Source organism: Phacochoerus africanus, chromosome 7, assembly GCF_016906955.1.
Source record: "Phacochoerus africanus isolate WHEZ1 chromosome 7, ROS_Pafr_v1, whole genome shotgun sequence".
Classification (NCBI taxonomy): domain Eukaryota; kingdom Metazoa; phylum Chordata; class Mammalia; order Artiodactyla; family Suidae; genus Phacochoerus; species Phacochoerus africanus.
Window position 1 is genome coordinate 20754478 of NC_062550.1, and position 14977 is coordinate 20769454.

The 14977-nt window shown below is 53.2% G+C and overlaps 2 protein-coding genes across 3 annotated transcripts in view; one reads left to right on the forward strand and one right to left on the reverse strand.

Annotated features, from left to right (window-relative positions):
- The first annotated feature begins 400 nt into the window (after positions 1–400).
- Positions 401–12633, forward strand: SOAT2 (sterol O-acyltransferase 2). The gene is made up of 16 exons (XM_047786743.1): positions 401–620; positions 1544–1599; positions 2078–2214; positions 2511–2570; positions 2926–3033; positions 4941–5217; positions 5643–5705; positions 6137–6152; positions 6579–6663; positions 7170–7215; positions 7429–7558; positions 8008–8105; positions 10175–10273; positions 10916–11051; positions 11868–12013; positions 12215–12633. The coding sequence occupies exons 1-16, from the start codon at positions 512–514 to the stop codon at positions 12263–12265; spliced, it is 1617 nt and encodes a 538-aa protein (XP_047642699.1). The 5' UTR covers positions 401–511; the 3' UTR covers positions 12266–12633.
- CSAD (cysteine sulfinic acid decarboxylase) overlaps positions 9801–14977 on the reverse strand; it is a 41604-nt gene continuing 36427 nt past the window's right edge. Inside the window, exon 15 of one of the 2 annotated variants that reach the window (XM_047786724.1) lies at positions 9801–9961. In XM_047786724.1, the coding sequence (XP_047642680.1) occupies positions 9900–9961 (62 nt within the window). In that variant the 3' untranslated portion in view covers positions 9801–9899. Of the gene's footprint in view, positions 9962–11006; positions 11075–14977 lie in introns of those variants that run through there. The other variant, XM_047786725.1, reaches the window with a different exon arrangement.

Genomic DNA, 14977 nt, shown 5'->3' on the forward strand with positions numbered 1-14977 from the left:
CACCTGTTGTCACAGGTGCCAAGCTCATCAGGATAGGAACCCCACGTACACAAAGAGTCAGAGTCATCAGCAAGCTTCTTGCACACACCTTATCATGGTCTAAGGGAGCTGAGTGCCCTGATCCCTGCAGATATTTCTGGCTCCTCCCTGACCTTCAGCCTACTGGAAAGAGATTGGAAGGATGCCAGGCCAGGTGATAAGCCTCAGAGAGGTGAGGTCATCTCCCCACGACTTGCATGGGTGTCGAGAGCCCACCATTCCTGTGGGAGGGAGCTAGGCCCATGGGCGGAGGTTGGGCTATTTGTTGGGGGGTTGTGTCCATGCCTGTGACAGCCAGCAGAGCGGAGCCAGGGCTGAGACGCTGCTGACTTCCTGGATAACCTCTAAACCCCTCCTCCTGAAAGGACTTTGGAGCTGTTAGAGGAGCCGAGGGAGATAAGAGCGTGGCCAGGCAAGCTTGAAGGAAGGGAGGGAACGCTCACTGGCCACCGCTGCCCGGTGAAGACACATCATGGAGCCCAGGGCAGCCCAGCTGCGGCAGAGAGGAGGGCTAGGAAACGAGCAGGAGGACCAGCCCTGCAGAGAAGGGGAGCCCCGATCTGGGAGTGCGGATCGCCCAGGTGGGGTTGGAGGTGGGGATACGCTGTCAAAGGGGGCTCCTGCTGTTTATCTTCACTCCTTCCTGCTGTTCTGGGACAGACCCAGCTTCTGCCACCTAACGAGCCAGCTGGGGAAGGGAGGAGAGAAGGGATATTCAGTGCCTTGCTGTATCTTTTTGACTCTTTCACCTGAGTGGGTGATCAGAATAGCTTCCTGGAGTTTCTGCTGTGGCTCTGAGGCTAACAAACCCGACTAGGATCCATGAGGATGCCGGTTCGATCCCTGGCCTTGCTCAGTGGGTTAAAGATCCAGCATTGCCCTGAGCTGTGGTGTAGGTAGCAGACGTGGCTCAGATCTTGAGTTGCTGTGGCTGTGGCGTAGGCTGGTAGCTACAGCTCTGATTCTACCCTTAGCCTGAGAACCTCCATATACTGCGAGTGCAGCCCTAAAGCAAGAGAGAGAATAGCTTCCTGCTCCCTGGGTCCCCGTTTCTAGTAATGTGATCAGGCTCCTTGCTTGCCAGGGGCCTCCTCATCCCCCTGCAAAAATAACTTCCCCAGAGTTCCCATTGTGGCTCAGCAGGTTAAGAACCCGACTGGTATCCAAGAGGATGTGGGTTTGATCCTTGGCCTCGATCAGTGGGTTAAGGATCTGGTGTTTCTGTGGCTGTAGTGTAGGCTGGCTGCTGCAGCTCCGATTCAACCCTTAGCCCCAGGAACTTCCATATGCCACAAATTTGGCCCTAAAAAGCAAAAAGCAAACAAACGAAAACTTCCCCTTCTGATTGCCTGCCACCCCCCTCTGATGATACTAGATATTGACCATTGGCTGGGAGGTGGGGAGGCTGCTGAGCACACAGAAAGCACTGCCTGGACACAGGATGCCTCTGGGTTTGCACAAGGCAACAGAACCCTAGCTCTTCCCCTTTGACCCCATCTCCTAGGAAACAATGAGACACACAGAGGCCCAGATTTGGTACAATGGACCCGGCATATGCAGGTGAGGTCAGAGGTCAAAATGGACAGGTCCTAGAGTAAAGGGAGGAAGGGGTGGGGACTGGCTGGGTGATAAAGACAATTCGTTTTTGGGTTCAGACCTCGCAGATCCGGGGTTAAGACGGAAGAGTTTGAAAGGCAGGTTATCAGGGCAGGGGTCCAAAGTCAGCCTGTGAACAGTCTTCTGATGGCAGGGCTAGAGGTCAGGACAGGGAAGAGAGTGGGGTCAGAGATAATGCAGTGGTTGGGTGTCAGACCCAGGGACTGGGAGTATCTTTCCTGGATCCTCGCTGCTGCCCTGAGAAGCCAGAGGGAGTTGAGTTTGGGGGGAACCTCTGGGCGGCAACCGTACTTGTCATCGGTCCATCGCTAGCACTTAGCAACGTGCCTGGCGTAGAAGGAGGCTTAGGAAACGTCTGGTGAATGAGAGGATGGCTAACTGGATGGAGGGACCGTGGGCCCTGCCCTGCTTTGTCTCATAGGCTGTGAAGACGCAGTTGCTGGAGCAGGCGCAGGGCCAGCTGACCGAGCTGCTGGATCGAGCCATGTGGGAGGCCGTTCAATCCTACCCACCACAAGGTGGCCCGATGCCCTCCATCCCTGCAGGGTCCTTGAGCAAGTAAGCGTCTGATGGGCCAGGGGGCTGGGGAACAGTTAAGCAGCCTCCTCCACCGTAAGGATTATGAGCCACAGACATCATCTCATGTGACCCCGAGTTCAGCTTTTCCTCTCCTCCACTTATCGTCTCCGCCTTCCTGACACTGCCTTTCCAGCTGGTCCTGCCCCCTGGCCCTAACCCTCACCTTCTGCTACTAGTGCCCTTGGCTCCTAAGTATGGACCTTCGGCAAGGCCCTGCCCTCTGCCCGCCACCTTCTCCCTTTGGGTCCTGACCCAGAACAACTGTGTCAATTCAGGACCCGGGAGCCATCCTTGGGGAAACGAAAAGTTTTCATCATCCGCAAGTCCCTGCTTGAGTAAGTCAGGGGTGAAGAAGGGGGAGGGGGAGGGGAAGAAAAGAAAGGGCTTTGGCTGACGGTCCAAGACACCCCATCTATCATCCTCAGGCTCTAGGGGGGTTGGGGGAGGGCTTGGAGGTGGCTTCTAAGGTTCAGCGTCTCCATTTGCCCCACGTATGACTGTGGAAGAAAGGCCATCAGGATGAGAAGGGTCCGGGTTAGAAATGGCTTTGGACAGACGTCCCAGCCATATCCCAGCCCTGAGCTAGAAGTTCCCAACTGCTAGGCCCCACCCCCACAGGTATCAGTGCCTGAGCTGGTGTGCATGAACTTCAGGAGTCTCCCACTGATCCTCGGGCCCCTGTCCCTCCAGTGAGCTGATGGAGGTGCAGCACTTCCGGACCATCTACCACATGTTCATTGCCGGCCTGTGTGTCTTCATCATCAGCACCTTGGCCATCGACCTCATTGATGAGGGCAGGTAGGCACCGTTCCCGCTCCGAATAGACACACAGATCAGATCTGGCCACCTGGGTCCCTAGCGCTCTACCAGCCACTGGCCCGAGACAGCACAGGCCCCTTCGGATTACGGGACATGCATCAACATGGCTTCCGACAACCTTCCCACCCCAAAGGCCCTCTTGGACTTCTTCCTTCCATAGCTTTGCATGGGCTTTGGTCTGTCTTCCCAGGGTCCGCCCTCTGGGGACACTGCACTGCACTCAAATACTTCTCAATTGGACCTTCATCCTAAGGCAGATATATGTGCACATATAAACACACTGCCCACCCCGTCCTCTCCCACAACCCTTTCCAAGTCAGCACTGGTCAGTTCAGATAAGCTTCATTGAGTCTGTCCTAAGTATCAGCCGTGGGGGGCAGAGAGCTGAGGGGCTACCTGCACCCTGGGTGTAAGGCGCTCCCCATCTTGGGAGGAAGGTGGACACAACACGAAAGTGCCTTGGTGGATCGCTTCCCCCACAAAGCACCTCCCCACTCTAGAGATGAGCCTCAGGGGGCTGTAGACCCCTGGGGGTCTGGATGTGCATGGCCCCCACCTCACCCCACACATGGCTTAAGAAGTGGTGAAAAGAGGACCAAGGATCTGCAGGTTCAGCCAAAGCACCTTTGGTAAAATTTGGTGAAATTGTTGTTAATTACACGAATATGCTACGGAACAAATCCCCATGAAAGAAGCAAATACATGTAAAGTGACCGTCCTTCTTGACCAGTCCCTCCATTCCAGACTGCCCCCAGAGATAACATTTTTTATGGTTTTGAGTTTCCCTCCAGGGCAGTTCCCATGCATCCACATCCAGATGTATATAAAAACCCGGAGGATGTATTTCGTGGAAGTTTACATTAATAAGACACTTTCTATACCTATTGTTTCCTTTTCACTCCCTAATGACCCATCTTAGAGATCTTTCTGTGTAGGTCCATTGTTTTTTAATGACTGCAGAGTCTGGAAGTGCCAGCTTTTGTTCATTTAGTCCTTTCCTGAGGAACATGTAGGTTGTTTCTAATTTTTCACCGTTATAAACCATACACTCGTAACCTAAGCGAACAAAACACTCAAAAACCTGCTTTCAGGAGTTCTCTTTGGCTAAGCAGGTTAAGGGTCTGGCGTTGCCACTGCAGGGGCTTGGGTCGCTGCTGTGGCATGGGTTCAATCCCTGGCCAGGGAACTTCCTCATGCTACAGGTGCGGCCAAACAAAAAGCCACCTGCTTTCTATTAACTCAAGCCTACAGCTCCAGAAGCTCCAGAAGTACAAAACTAACAAAAAACCCAAGTTAAACTCTAAATACCTCATAACCTAACACTGGTGGCATATGCAAAATACTGAATCCTTCTGCAACACCGTAACTGCCACAGAGGGCTCTAAAGGTCATTTGGAAGCAAAACCATCTCATGACTGAGTCTCCTCAGGCAATGTCCTGTGCTAAAAGTCCTGAGCAACAGAGGTGCCATCTTTTTTTTTTTTGTCTTTTTGTCGTTTTGTCTTTTTAAGGCTGCACTCACAGCATATGGAGGTTCCCAGGCTTGGGGTCCAATCGGAGCTGTAGTCGCCGGCCCACGCCAGAACCACAGTAACGCGGGATCCGAGACGCGTCTGCAACCTACACCACAGCTCACGGCAACGCTGGATCCTTAACCCACTGAGCGAGGCCAGGGATCGAACCCGCGTCTTCATGGATGCTAGTCGGGTTCGTTAACCGTTGAGCCACAACGGGAACCCCAGAAGTACCATCTTAAACACCTTCAGAGATGGGGAGCTGATGACCTTGGCAAGATGCCTCAATGTATCTTCCAAGAGCTTTGGCTGCAGAGGAAAGGGACGAGGATGGGCCTCACATTTGTCTACTTTTCTCCTTCCCTCTCCAAGGCTGATGCTGGAATTTGACCTACTGATCTTCAGCTTCGGACAGCTGCCCTTGGCGCTGATGACGTGGGTCCCCATGTTCCTGTCCACTCTGCTGGTTCCCTACCAGACCCTGCGGCTGTGGGCGAGGCCCCAGGCCGGAGGGGCCAGGATGCTGCGGGTGGCCCTGGGCTGCATGCTGCTGGCCGCCCACACTGCGGTGCTAGGCATCCTCCCAGTCCACGTAGCTGTGGAGTATCAGCTCCCCCCGGCCTCGCGCTGTGTCCTAGTCTTTGAGCAGGTGATGGGCGGGACCAATGGTGGGGTGGGGCAGCTGGGAGGGAAGGCATTGGACACTCTATTGGTGGGGGCGGAGCTAGTTACCGGGGGTGGAGTCCTTTGAGAGGGATTTGAGCCAACCAATAAGCTGCAAGGAAATGTAAACGAACCGACAGTACTACGCAAATATTATCCGACTACGCAGAGTCACAAGAGGTTGGCTGGCCCGAGGTCCCAGCCTTTCCGGTACCCATTTACCCTCGATTCATCCCAGCAGCCGCCTGTGTTTGACCGTTGACTGCTGTCCGACCAAAAGATAAAGTATGTGCTATGGCCGTACAGATTTTACAGTCAGCCAGCCCTTCTCCCATAAATGAGAGCACAGAGAGATTAAGTGATCTGCTCGAAGCCACACAGTACCTTAACCTCTTTTCCATTCCATCTCAGGTCAGGCTTCTGATGAAAAGCTACTCCTTCCTGAGAGAGACAGTACCTGGGACGCTTGGCACGGTAAGAGGTGAGGCTTTCAACTGGCCCTGCTGTGAACTCAGTCCTCTTAAGTGCTTGAATGAAGCTGGCGCAGGATCTTCAAAAAACCTCCAACTTCCTAAGCCCGTCTTGCCCACAGGGCAGCTCTGGCCTCCAACGGGGCTCTGTGGACCTTAGTCATTAGGTGTAATCTTAGGTCCCACCTTTGAGATGGCACCTCTGCTGCCCAGGACTTCTGGTTCATTCTTATTGCCAGGTCTAGCCTGGAAAGACCCATGGTATGAAAGCCTTATATTAGAAAGTCAAAACGGAAGGAGAGAGAATGCAGAGCTCCCGTTGTGGCTCAGCAGTAATGAATCTGACTAGTATCCATGAGGATGCAGGTTTGATTCGTGGCCTCGCTCAGTGGGTTAAGGATCTGGCGTTACTGTGATTTGTGATGTAGGTTGCAGACATGGCTCAGAGGTGGTGTTGCTGTGGCTGTGGTGTAGGCCAGCAGCTGCTGCTCCAATTTGACCCCCAGCCTGGGAACCTCTATGGGCCACAGGTGCAGGCCTAAAAAGCAAACAAAAATAAATAAATAAATAAGTAAAAAGAGAAAGAAGAAGGAGAGAGTATGGGTGGTGCAACTTGTGGGCACCAAATGAAGCTCCAGCCACAGCGGGTCATGTGCCAGAAAATGGGGTGCCTGGAATGGAAGCAAAAGAGGGGTGTTAGTAGATTCAGCTCCTGCCCCGTTTCACCTCCCCCACCCACCTCAGGATCCAGCTCCTCACCCCACCCCCCACCTCTGTCCCATCCAGCCCAATTCACTGGTCCCACTGCCCACCCCCAGTGTCCCACTCACCTGTGTCCTCTCCTCCTCACGGATGGACCCCTCTTGCTCCTCCCCAGGTGAGGGCGTCCGGACCCCCAGTTTCTCCAGCTACCTCTATTTCCTCTTCTGCCCCACTCTCATCTACAGGGAGACTTACCCCAGGTAAGACCCTGCACCCTCTCCCCCAAATGCCCAGGCCCATCAGGGACCCAGCCCCTCTCCTCTCCTCTCCCTGAGGTCTGAAGCCTCATCCCAGAAGCTGGCCATTTTCTCAGGAGGCACCCCAAAAGAAAGATGGGGAAACAGGGCCAGGTAGACTACCTTTCTCCTTGCCCAGCCCCTGGTGACACAATGGTGACCGACTGTCCTGGTTTGCCCAGGACTGTCCCAGGTTTAGCCCTGAAATTCTTGCATCCTGGGACAGCCCTCAGTCCGTAGCAGACTCCAGTTGGTTCCTCGCTTTAGCGGACACTCAGGCTAAAAATCCATTTGTCGTCCCTGTTATGGAAGGTCCAAAGAGTTCTCGACCCCACCTCCCCAGATAATGCTCCCAGGCCTGAGCAGGTCCTGCGGGAGCTGAGGAGAGAGGGCCCCAGGGGCTGGGCCGCGGCCCTGGGCAGGAACAAGATTAAAGGATGAGAAACATACTGTCCCCATTGCTGCTGCAGGACACCCAACGTCAGGTGGAATTATGTGGCCAAGAACTTTGCCCAGGTTAGAAGATGGGCTCGAAGGGAGGACTACCTGTGACTCACGGTGGCTGAGGGGGCATCTCTGGGAGTGGAGTAGGGGAGGCCTGGGGAAGAAGCCAGAGGGTGGGGCGAAGGGAAGTGGCGGCAGATGCTGGGCCAGACTCCAATTCCAGAAGGAGAGCGGCAGCTGCCAGTGACTCCTTCCAAAGTTATGTGTCCTCCACCCCCTCCCCAGGCCCTGGGCTGCGTGCTCTATGCCTGCTTCATCCTGGGCCGCCTCTGTGTTCCTGTTTTTGCCAACATGAGCCGGGAGCCTTTCAGCACTCGTGCCCTGGTGCTCTCCATCATGCATGCCACCCTGCCAGGTATGCCCACCAGAGGCAGGGCTGTGGGAGGCTGCACCCTGGGGAAAGCTTAGCGGGGAACTCTTCCCTCCAGGGGACTCCTCCCTCCCCTCCCTCTTAGTTTCAACACCTCGCTCTGACTCTCCCCTGCATCTGTCCGCTCCTATGGTTGCTCGTTGTCAAGGTCTCCCTTCAGATTGCCATCCGCTCCCCACCTTCCCACCACGCCGCGAGCTCCCAATGGCCAGAGGCCTTGACATTCCCCTCTATATCCCTAACATCTGGCATGGAATTCACGAACAAATGGATTGAATGAAGGAATGTAATCTGTGAATGATTAATAAATGATTGACAGCAGTTGGGGCCCTGGTGGCTGGCTGCGGGATTCCTGGATCGGGGGGTGGGGGGGCCCGGGGGGGCCAGTCTGATCTACAGCACCTCCCCCTCTGCCCCCGATCTCTACCTTCCAGGCATTTTCATGCTGCTACTCATCTTCTTTGCCTTCCTCCACTGCTGGCTCAACGCCTTCGCAGAGATGCTACGATTTGGAGACAGAATGTTTTATCGGGTGGGGCCTGGACCTGGGACACTTGGGAGGTGGATGCAGGAAGGGCTGGGGCAGGCTGTGGGGAGGATGGTGGCTATGCTGGCTGTCACGTTGTTACCGAACCAGGTTCATTTGCCTAATGTGCAGTAGTGCCAAACGCTGAGATGTCAAGATCTGCAGGATTCCTTTACCACGCAGCCAAGTGAGGAGAAGGGAGAACCCACTCAGACTTGCCTCTTCAAAGGCCAGGGCCTTGCCATATTTATGGGTTAAAGAAGGGAAGATGGTCTTAGGTGTGGGGGAAAGTGACTGGAGGGAAAGAAAAGGTGAGGTAATCATGATCTGATTTTTTTTTCCTTTATTTTTTTTTGTCTTTTTGCCATTTCTTGGGCCGCTCCCGTGGCATATGGAGGTTCCCAGGCTAGGGGTCGAATCGGAGCTGTAGCCACCAGCCTACACCAGAGCCACAGCAACACGGGGATCCAAGCTGCATCTGCAACCTACACCACAGCTCATGGCAACGCTGGATCCCTAGCCCACTGAGCAAGGTCAGGGATCAAACCTGCAACCTCATGGTTCCTAGTCGGATTCGTTAACTGCTGCGCCACGACGGGAACTCCTGGTTTTTTGTTTTTTGTTTTGAATTTTTACCTATTTATGTACTTATTTTTGCTTTTTAGGGCCACACCTGTGACATATGGGTGTTCCCAGGCTAGGGGTTGGATTTGGAGCTACAGCTGTCAGCCTACACCACAGCCACAGCCACAGCAACACTGGATCCCCAACCCACTGAGCGAGGCCAAGGATGCAACCTGCACCCTCACGGATACTAGTAGGATTCATTCCCGCTGCACCACAACGGAACTCCAATCATGATCTGATTTACAGCATGCTTTTTCATGGCAGCCATGTTTAAAAAAAAAATGGAAGCACTTTGGAGTTCCCACTGTGGCACAACAGGATCAGCTGCTTCTCTGCAACACCAGGACACAGGTTCAATCCCTGGCCTGGCACAGTGGGTTAAAGAATCTGGTGTTGCCACAGCTGTGGTGTGGGTCAAGGCTGTGGCTGAGATCTGATCCCTGGCCCAGGAACTCCATATGCCAAGGGGTGGCCAAAAAAGGAAAAAAAATGGAGGCAGTCAGCATAATCTAAGGATGGAGTTTTAGGCCCGCTGATGTCAAAAGGTCATCAGACACCTGCACAGGCCCCATTTCAGGCCCAGTTTATTTTGGTGGTCCCAACCAGTCTTAGCCGGCTTGAAGTAGACAGGAGCCAACTTCAAATTCCTGGAAATTACCCATACATCAGATGTGTTATTTATTGGCTGGGGGGGGCGGGTAGGGAGTCAAAAAAAAAAAAAAAAAAGAAGGGTTGGTCAGTGAAGGCAGAAGGGTTTTTTTGTTGTCGTTTTTTGTCTTTTTGCCTTTTCTAGAGCTGCTCCCTCAGCATATGGAGGTTCCCAGGTTAGGGGTCTAATCAGAGCTATAGCCGCCGGCCTATGCCACATCCACAGCAACGTGGGATCTGAGTCACGTCTGCAACCTGCACCACAGCTCACAGCAATGCCGGATCCTTAACCCACTGAGCAAGGCCAGGGATCAAACCCGCAACCTCATGGTTCCTAGTCGGATTCATTAACCACTGAGCCACAATGGGAACTCCGGCAGAAGGGTTTTTCACAAGCTGCTCCCTTACCTGCTGTTCTGTAAGACAAGCTCGAGAAGGTCTGTTGGTCAGCAGTTTCTGTTAGCCCTGGGGGGGCATGGTTTCAGTCTCAGCTGTGCCATCCAGTGTGCTCCTCCGGTTCTCAGGTCACCCCTCCACCTCCTGACCACAGCTGACTTGTGGGGATGATCCTTTGGAACCTTCTTCTCCTGAGAGGGAGATTAGGAGGCGGGCAGGGACCCCCGGTCCCGAAGAGGGAGTCAGGGGGAGTCTTGCTGTCCCTCTCCTGTCGGGAGCCAGCCCTGGCGGAGAACACTGCGCTGGGACTGGGGAGCAGGAAGCAGGGGGAAGCGGCTGGGGCTGGGGCAGAGACAGGGCCGGGATGCTCACCGCCCCCCCCCCCGCCCCCACCGCCTCCCCAGGACTGGTGGAACTCAACCTCCTTCTCGAACTATTACCGCACTTGGAACGTGGTGGTCCATGACTGGCTGTACAGCTACGTGTATCAGGATGCGCTGTGGGTACGGACCCCCTCCGCTGTCACAGTTAATGGACCCTCTCTGGGACATCCTCTCCTTCCCTCCATCTGCACCACACATTTCTCCAGACCCAAGGATCCCTTTGACGTCCCTCTGCCCGGAGTCTCCCCAGCCCAATGGGCAGAAAGGCCTTTCCTGTGATCGAATATCCTCCCTCCTGGTCCTCAGTCTCCTCCACAGGGCATGTCCTCCCCTCCTTAGCCTCCTCAGAAATATGCATATAGCAATTTTCAGTTACCAAGTATTTTCACATACTACATAAGTGGTACATAAATCCTGAGAAGTACATATTATTATGGCTTCTTTTGAAAATTGCATCTGAAGGAGATCCCTGGTGGCCCAGCAGGTTAAGGATTTGGTGTTGTCACTGCAGCGACTTGGGTCGCCGCTGTGGCAGGGGTTTGATCCCTGGCCTGGGAGCTTTTGAATCCCATGATGCAGCCCCCCAAAATTGCATCTAAGACCAATGGACCTTAATGCTCTTAAATGACATCAGCCTTTCTGACCCCAAATTTTGTATTCTTTCCATCATACTACACACCCTCCTGGTTTCTTTAGGGAGAGGGATCTTTGTGGAAAGGGCTTAGGGAGACTCACTCCTCCCTCCTCTCTGGCCCCTGCCAGCTCCTCGGTGGCCGGGCCCGAGGGGCAGCCATGCTGAGCGTGTTCCTGGTCTCTGCCCTGGTCCATGAGTACATCTTCTGCTTCGTCCTGGGATTCTTCTACCCTGTCATGCTGGTGCTCTTCCTTGTCTTTGGAGGTGAGCTTGGCCTCTGTGTGCCACTGGAGGGAGAGACATCCAGAGGGAGGAGGCCTGGAGTCCTGGAGATTCCAGACTGATGGGGGAGGCCATGTACCCAGTTCAGAAGGGGAGGCGTGTGCCTTCCGGGGAAAGGCATGAGCGTTTTGTGTGAGAGCTGGGGTAGGAAGTACTTGGGATCGGGGAGGGAGGCAGCCTCAGGAGGCAGCAAGGCATATCCTGGGGGATGTGGGGGAAGGTTTCTGGCTGGAGGGGAGCATCTGAGCAGGGCACCCATAAAGGAAGCCAAAGGGGAGAAAACTGGAGGAAAGTTTAGTATGAGATCCAGGATATTGACCTGTAAGCTGAGGAATCCTTTCCTGTTTTTTCTGTTTGTTTTTTGTCTCTTTGCCTGTTTTTTCTTGAGCCGCTCCCATGGCATATGGAGATTCCCAGGCTAGGGGTCTAATCAGAGCCGTAGCCACCGGCCTATGCCACAGCCACAGCAACGTGGGATCTGAGCCACGTCTGCGACCCACACCGCAGCTCATGGCAACGCCGGATCCTTAACCCACTGAGCAAGGCTAGGGATCAAACCCGAAACCTCATGGTTCCTAGTCAGATTCATTAACCACTGCACCACGATGGGAACTCCAATCCTTTCCCGGTTTTAAGTGAGATGCTTGAGACCTCTGTGGGTTTCTGGAGCTGGGTTCAAGATCTTCCCAGTGATGCCTTCCTGTTCCAACTCTTCCCTGTGCCCTGAGACGGGAAAGCAGCCGGGAAGATAAGATGCAGGTGTCTGGGGCTGGGGCGACAACCTTTCCTCTGCATCAGGGCTGCTGAACTTCACGATGCACGACCAGCACACCGGCCCGGCGTGGAACGTGCTTATATGGACCATGCTCTTTCTGGGCCAGGGCATCCTGGTCAGCCTGTACTGCCAGGAGTGGTACGCACGGCGTCACTGCCCCCTGACCCAGGTAAGGAACCGTGACCTTTACTCCACTCCCCACCCAGGAGGACACATCTGCCCTTCCCAGCAGCCAGCCCCCTATATGGCCCAACTCAACAGCCACAGTCAGGGGCTAGGGGCTGGTTTGGGGGTAATGGGCACCCAGGTCTGAGATGTGCGGGGTGGCACAAGGAAGGACCTTATTCACACTCATCTTTCTCTGACACAGACAACCTTCTGGGGGCTGGTGACCCCTCGATCCTGGTCCTGCCACACCTAGAGGTCAGAGCATCCTCACTGCCCAGAGGACACCACCAAGTTCTTCTGAGCCTATAAAGCCTGGGACCAGGGTTCCTCTCTGCATCCCCAGACCTAGCTCTGGGTCAAGGGGGCCTGCCCCCCTCCCCCCAGGGAACTCCAGGGACTGAGCTCTGTGGACCTGTGGACAGGCGAGCACAGGCTCAGAATGGTGGTTCTTGAGCCCCCATCCATGGATGGGGCAAGGGCCCCCTCTCACTTCATGGCTGTTCAGAGTTGGGGAGACTTGAAGGACCTCACAGAACTGGTGAATGTGGGGTGACTTAGAGCAAGTGGGAAGGGTTTTTTCTTTGTACTCTCTCCAAAGCAATAATAAACTGTCTATTTGTATTCATTTGTTTATTTCTTCATTCATCATTTGTTGAAGACCCACTCTTTTTTTTTTCCTTTTTTTTTGTCTTTTTAGGGCCGCTCCCGCGGCATATGGAGGGTCCCAGGCTAGGGGTCAAATCAGAGCTGTAGCGACCGGCCTACACCACAGCAACATGAGATCTGAGCCATGTCTGTGACCCACACCACAGCTCATGGCAATGTCGATCCTTAACCCACTGAGCAAGGCCAGGGACTGAACCCGAAACCTCATGGTTCCTAGTCTGATTCATTAACCATTGAGCCATGATGGGAACTGTGAAGACCCGCTTTTGACAGGCTTGGGTCTGCAGAGGGAAGGTTTTGTGATGCAAGGGGCTGAGGGTCTTGGGTGACATCCTCCCTGACCTTTTCTGTGCCACCCCCATCCCTCCAAACCCCAGCCTCACACACGCCTCCTCTATCCCTTCAGTTTACGTTTCCGCAACCCTTTAATCCTTCTGTTCTTGGAATTTTCTAGCACATTTTGAGAGGGCACATAGCCCTCCCCTCCTGCAGCAAACCCAAGAGAGAACGTCCTGTAAGAACTTAGCCAACTCTTTAAACTTCACGAGCCTCAGTCTCCACAGCTATAAAATGGGCATTTAAATTAGGACTGTCTTGGAGTTCCTGGTGTGGTACAACAGGACTGGCGGCGTCTCTGTAGCACTGAGACACAAGTTTGATCCCCAGCACAGTGGGCTGGGGATCTAGCATTGTTGCAGCTGTGGCACAGGTTGAAATTGTGGCTCAGATTTGATCCCTGGCCGGGGAACTTCATATACTGTAGGGCAGCCAAAAAAATAAAAAGATAAAAATAAATAAAAGAGGTTGGGAGTATCTCTCTTTCTCTCTTTTTTTTTTTTTAACAGCCACGCTTGTGTCATATGGAAGTTCCCAGGCTGGGAGTCGAATCAGAGCTGCAGCTGCAGGCCTAAGCCACAGCCACAGCAACTTGGGATCTGAGCTGCTTCTGTGACCTACGCCAGAGCTTGCAGCAACGCCGAATTCTTAACCCACTGAGCAAGGCCAGGGATTGAACCTGCATCCTCATGGACACTATGCCAGGTTCTTAACCAGCTGAGCAATAACAGGAACTCCTGCGTGTCTTTTTTTCTTCTTCTTCTTCTTTTTTTTTTTTTGTCTTTTTGCTATTTCTTTGGGCCGCTTCCGTGGCATATGGAGGTTCCCAGGCTAGGGGTCGAATCGAAGCTGTAGCCGCCAGCCTACGCCACAGCCACAGCAATGCGGGATCCGAGCTGCGTCTGCAACCTACACCACAGCTCACGGCAACGCCGGATCGTTAACCCACTGAGCAAGGGCAGGGAGTGAACCCGCAACCTCATGGTTCCTAGTCGAATTCGTTAACCACTGCGCCACGACGGGAACTCCCTTTTTTTCTTCTTAATAAGATTATTGATATGGTTTAAACCTACCATCTTTCTATCATTTTCTATTTGTCCCACCTATTCTTTGTTCCCTTTCCCTCCTTTATATCATATTCTGAATTAATTATAATTCCACAAGTGGAATGAATGGCAGATTTTACTTCAGTTCTTTTATTTTTCATTTTTTTATTTTTTTTGTCTTTTTAGGGTCATACCTGTGGCATATGGAGATTCCCAGGCTAGGGGTCAAATTGGATCTGTAGCCACTAGCCTAAACCAGAACCACACCAGAGCCACAGCAACGCAGGATCCGAGTTACACCAGTGACCTACACCATAGCTCGTGGCAATGCCAGATCCTTAACCCACTGAGCAAGGCCGGGGATCAAACCTAAGTCCTCAAGGATGCCAGTTGGTTTTGATAACCGATGAGCCACGATGGCAACTCCTATTGTATGTTCTTGAATCATTCTATGTTTTTGCTGTTTGATTTTTTTTTTTTTCCCTTGTATGGCCATACCTGTGGCATATAGAATTCCTGGGCTAGGGGTCGAATTGGAGCTACACCACAGCCACAGCTACGCCAGATCTGAGCCACACTGCAAACTACACCTCACCTTGCAACAACATCAGACCCTTAACATGCTGAGAGACGCCAGGGATCGAACCCACATACTTGTGGACACTAGTCGGGTTCTTAACCCACTGAGCCACAACAGGAACCCCCAAATACATATTTCTTCACTATCATTTGAAAATATACCAATTATTTCTTCCATTAAGATATCTGATTTCCTGCCACATCCACCTCAATAAGAGAAACCTTTAGAATACTTCTACTTACTTCTCCCACCAATTCCTAGGTCTTGCAGAAAGAGCATAGTATCTGCAGTTCTAGATAGAATTAGATGCCTATCAATGTACGTGAACTGTTGTTCT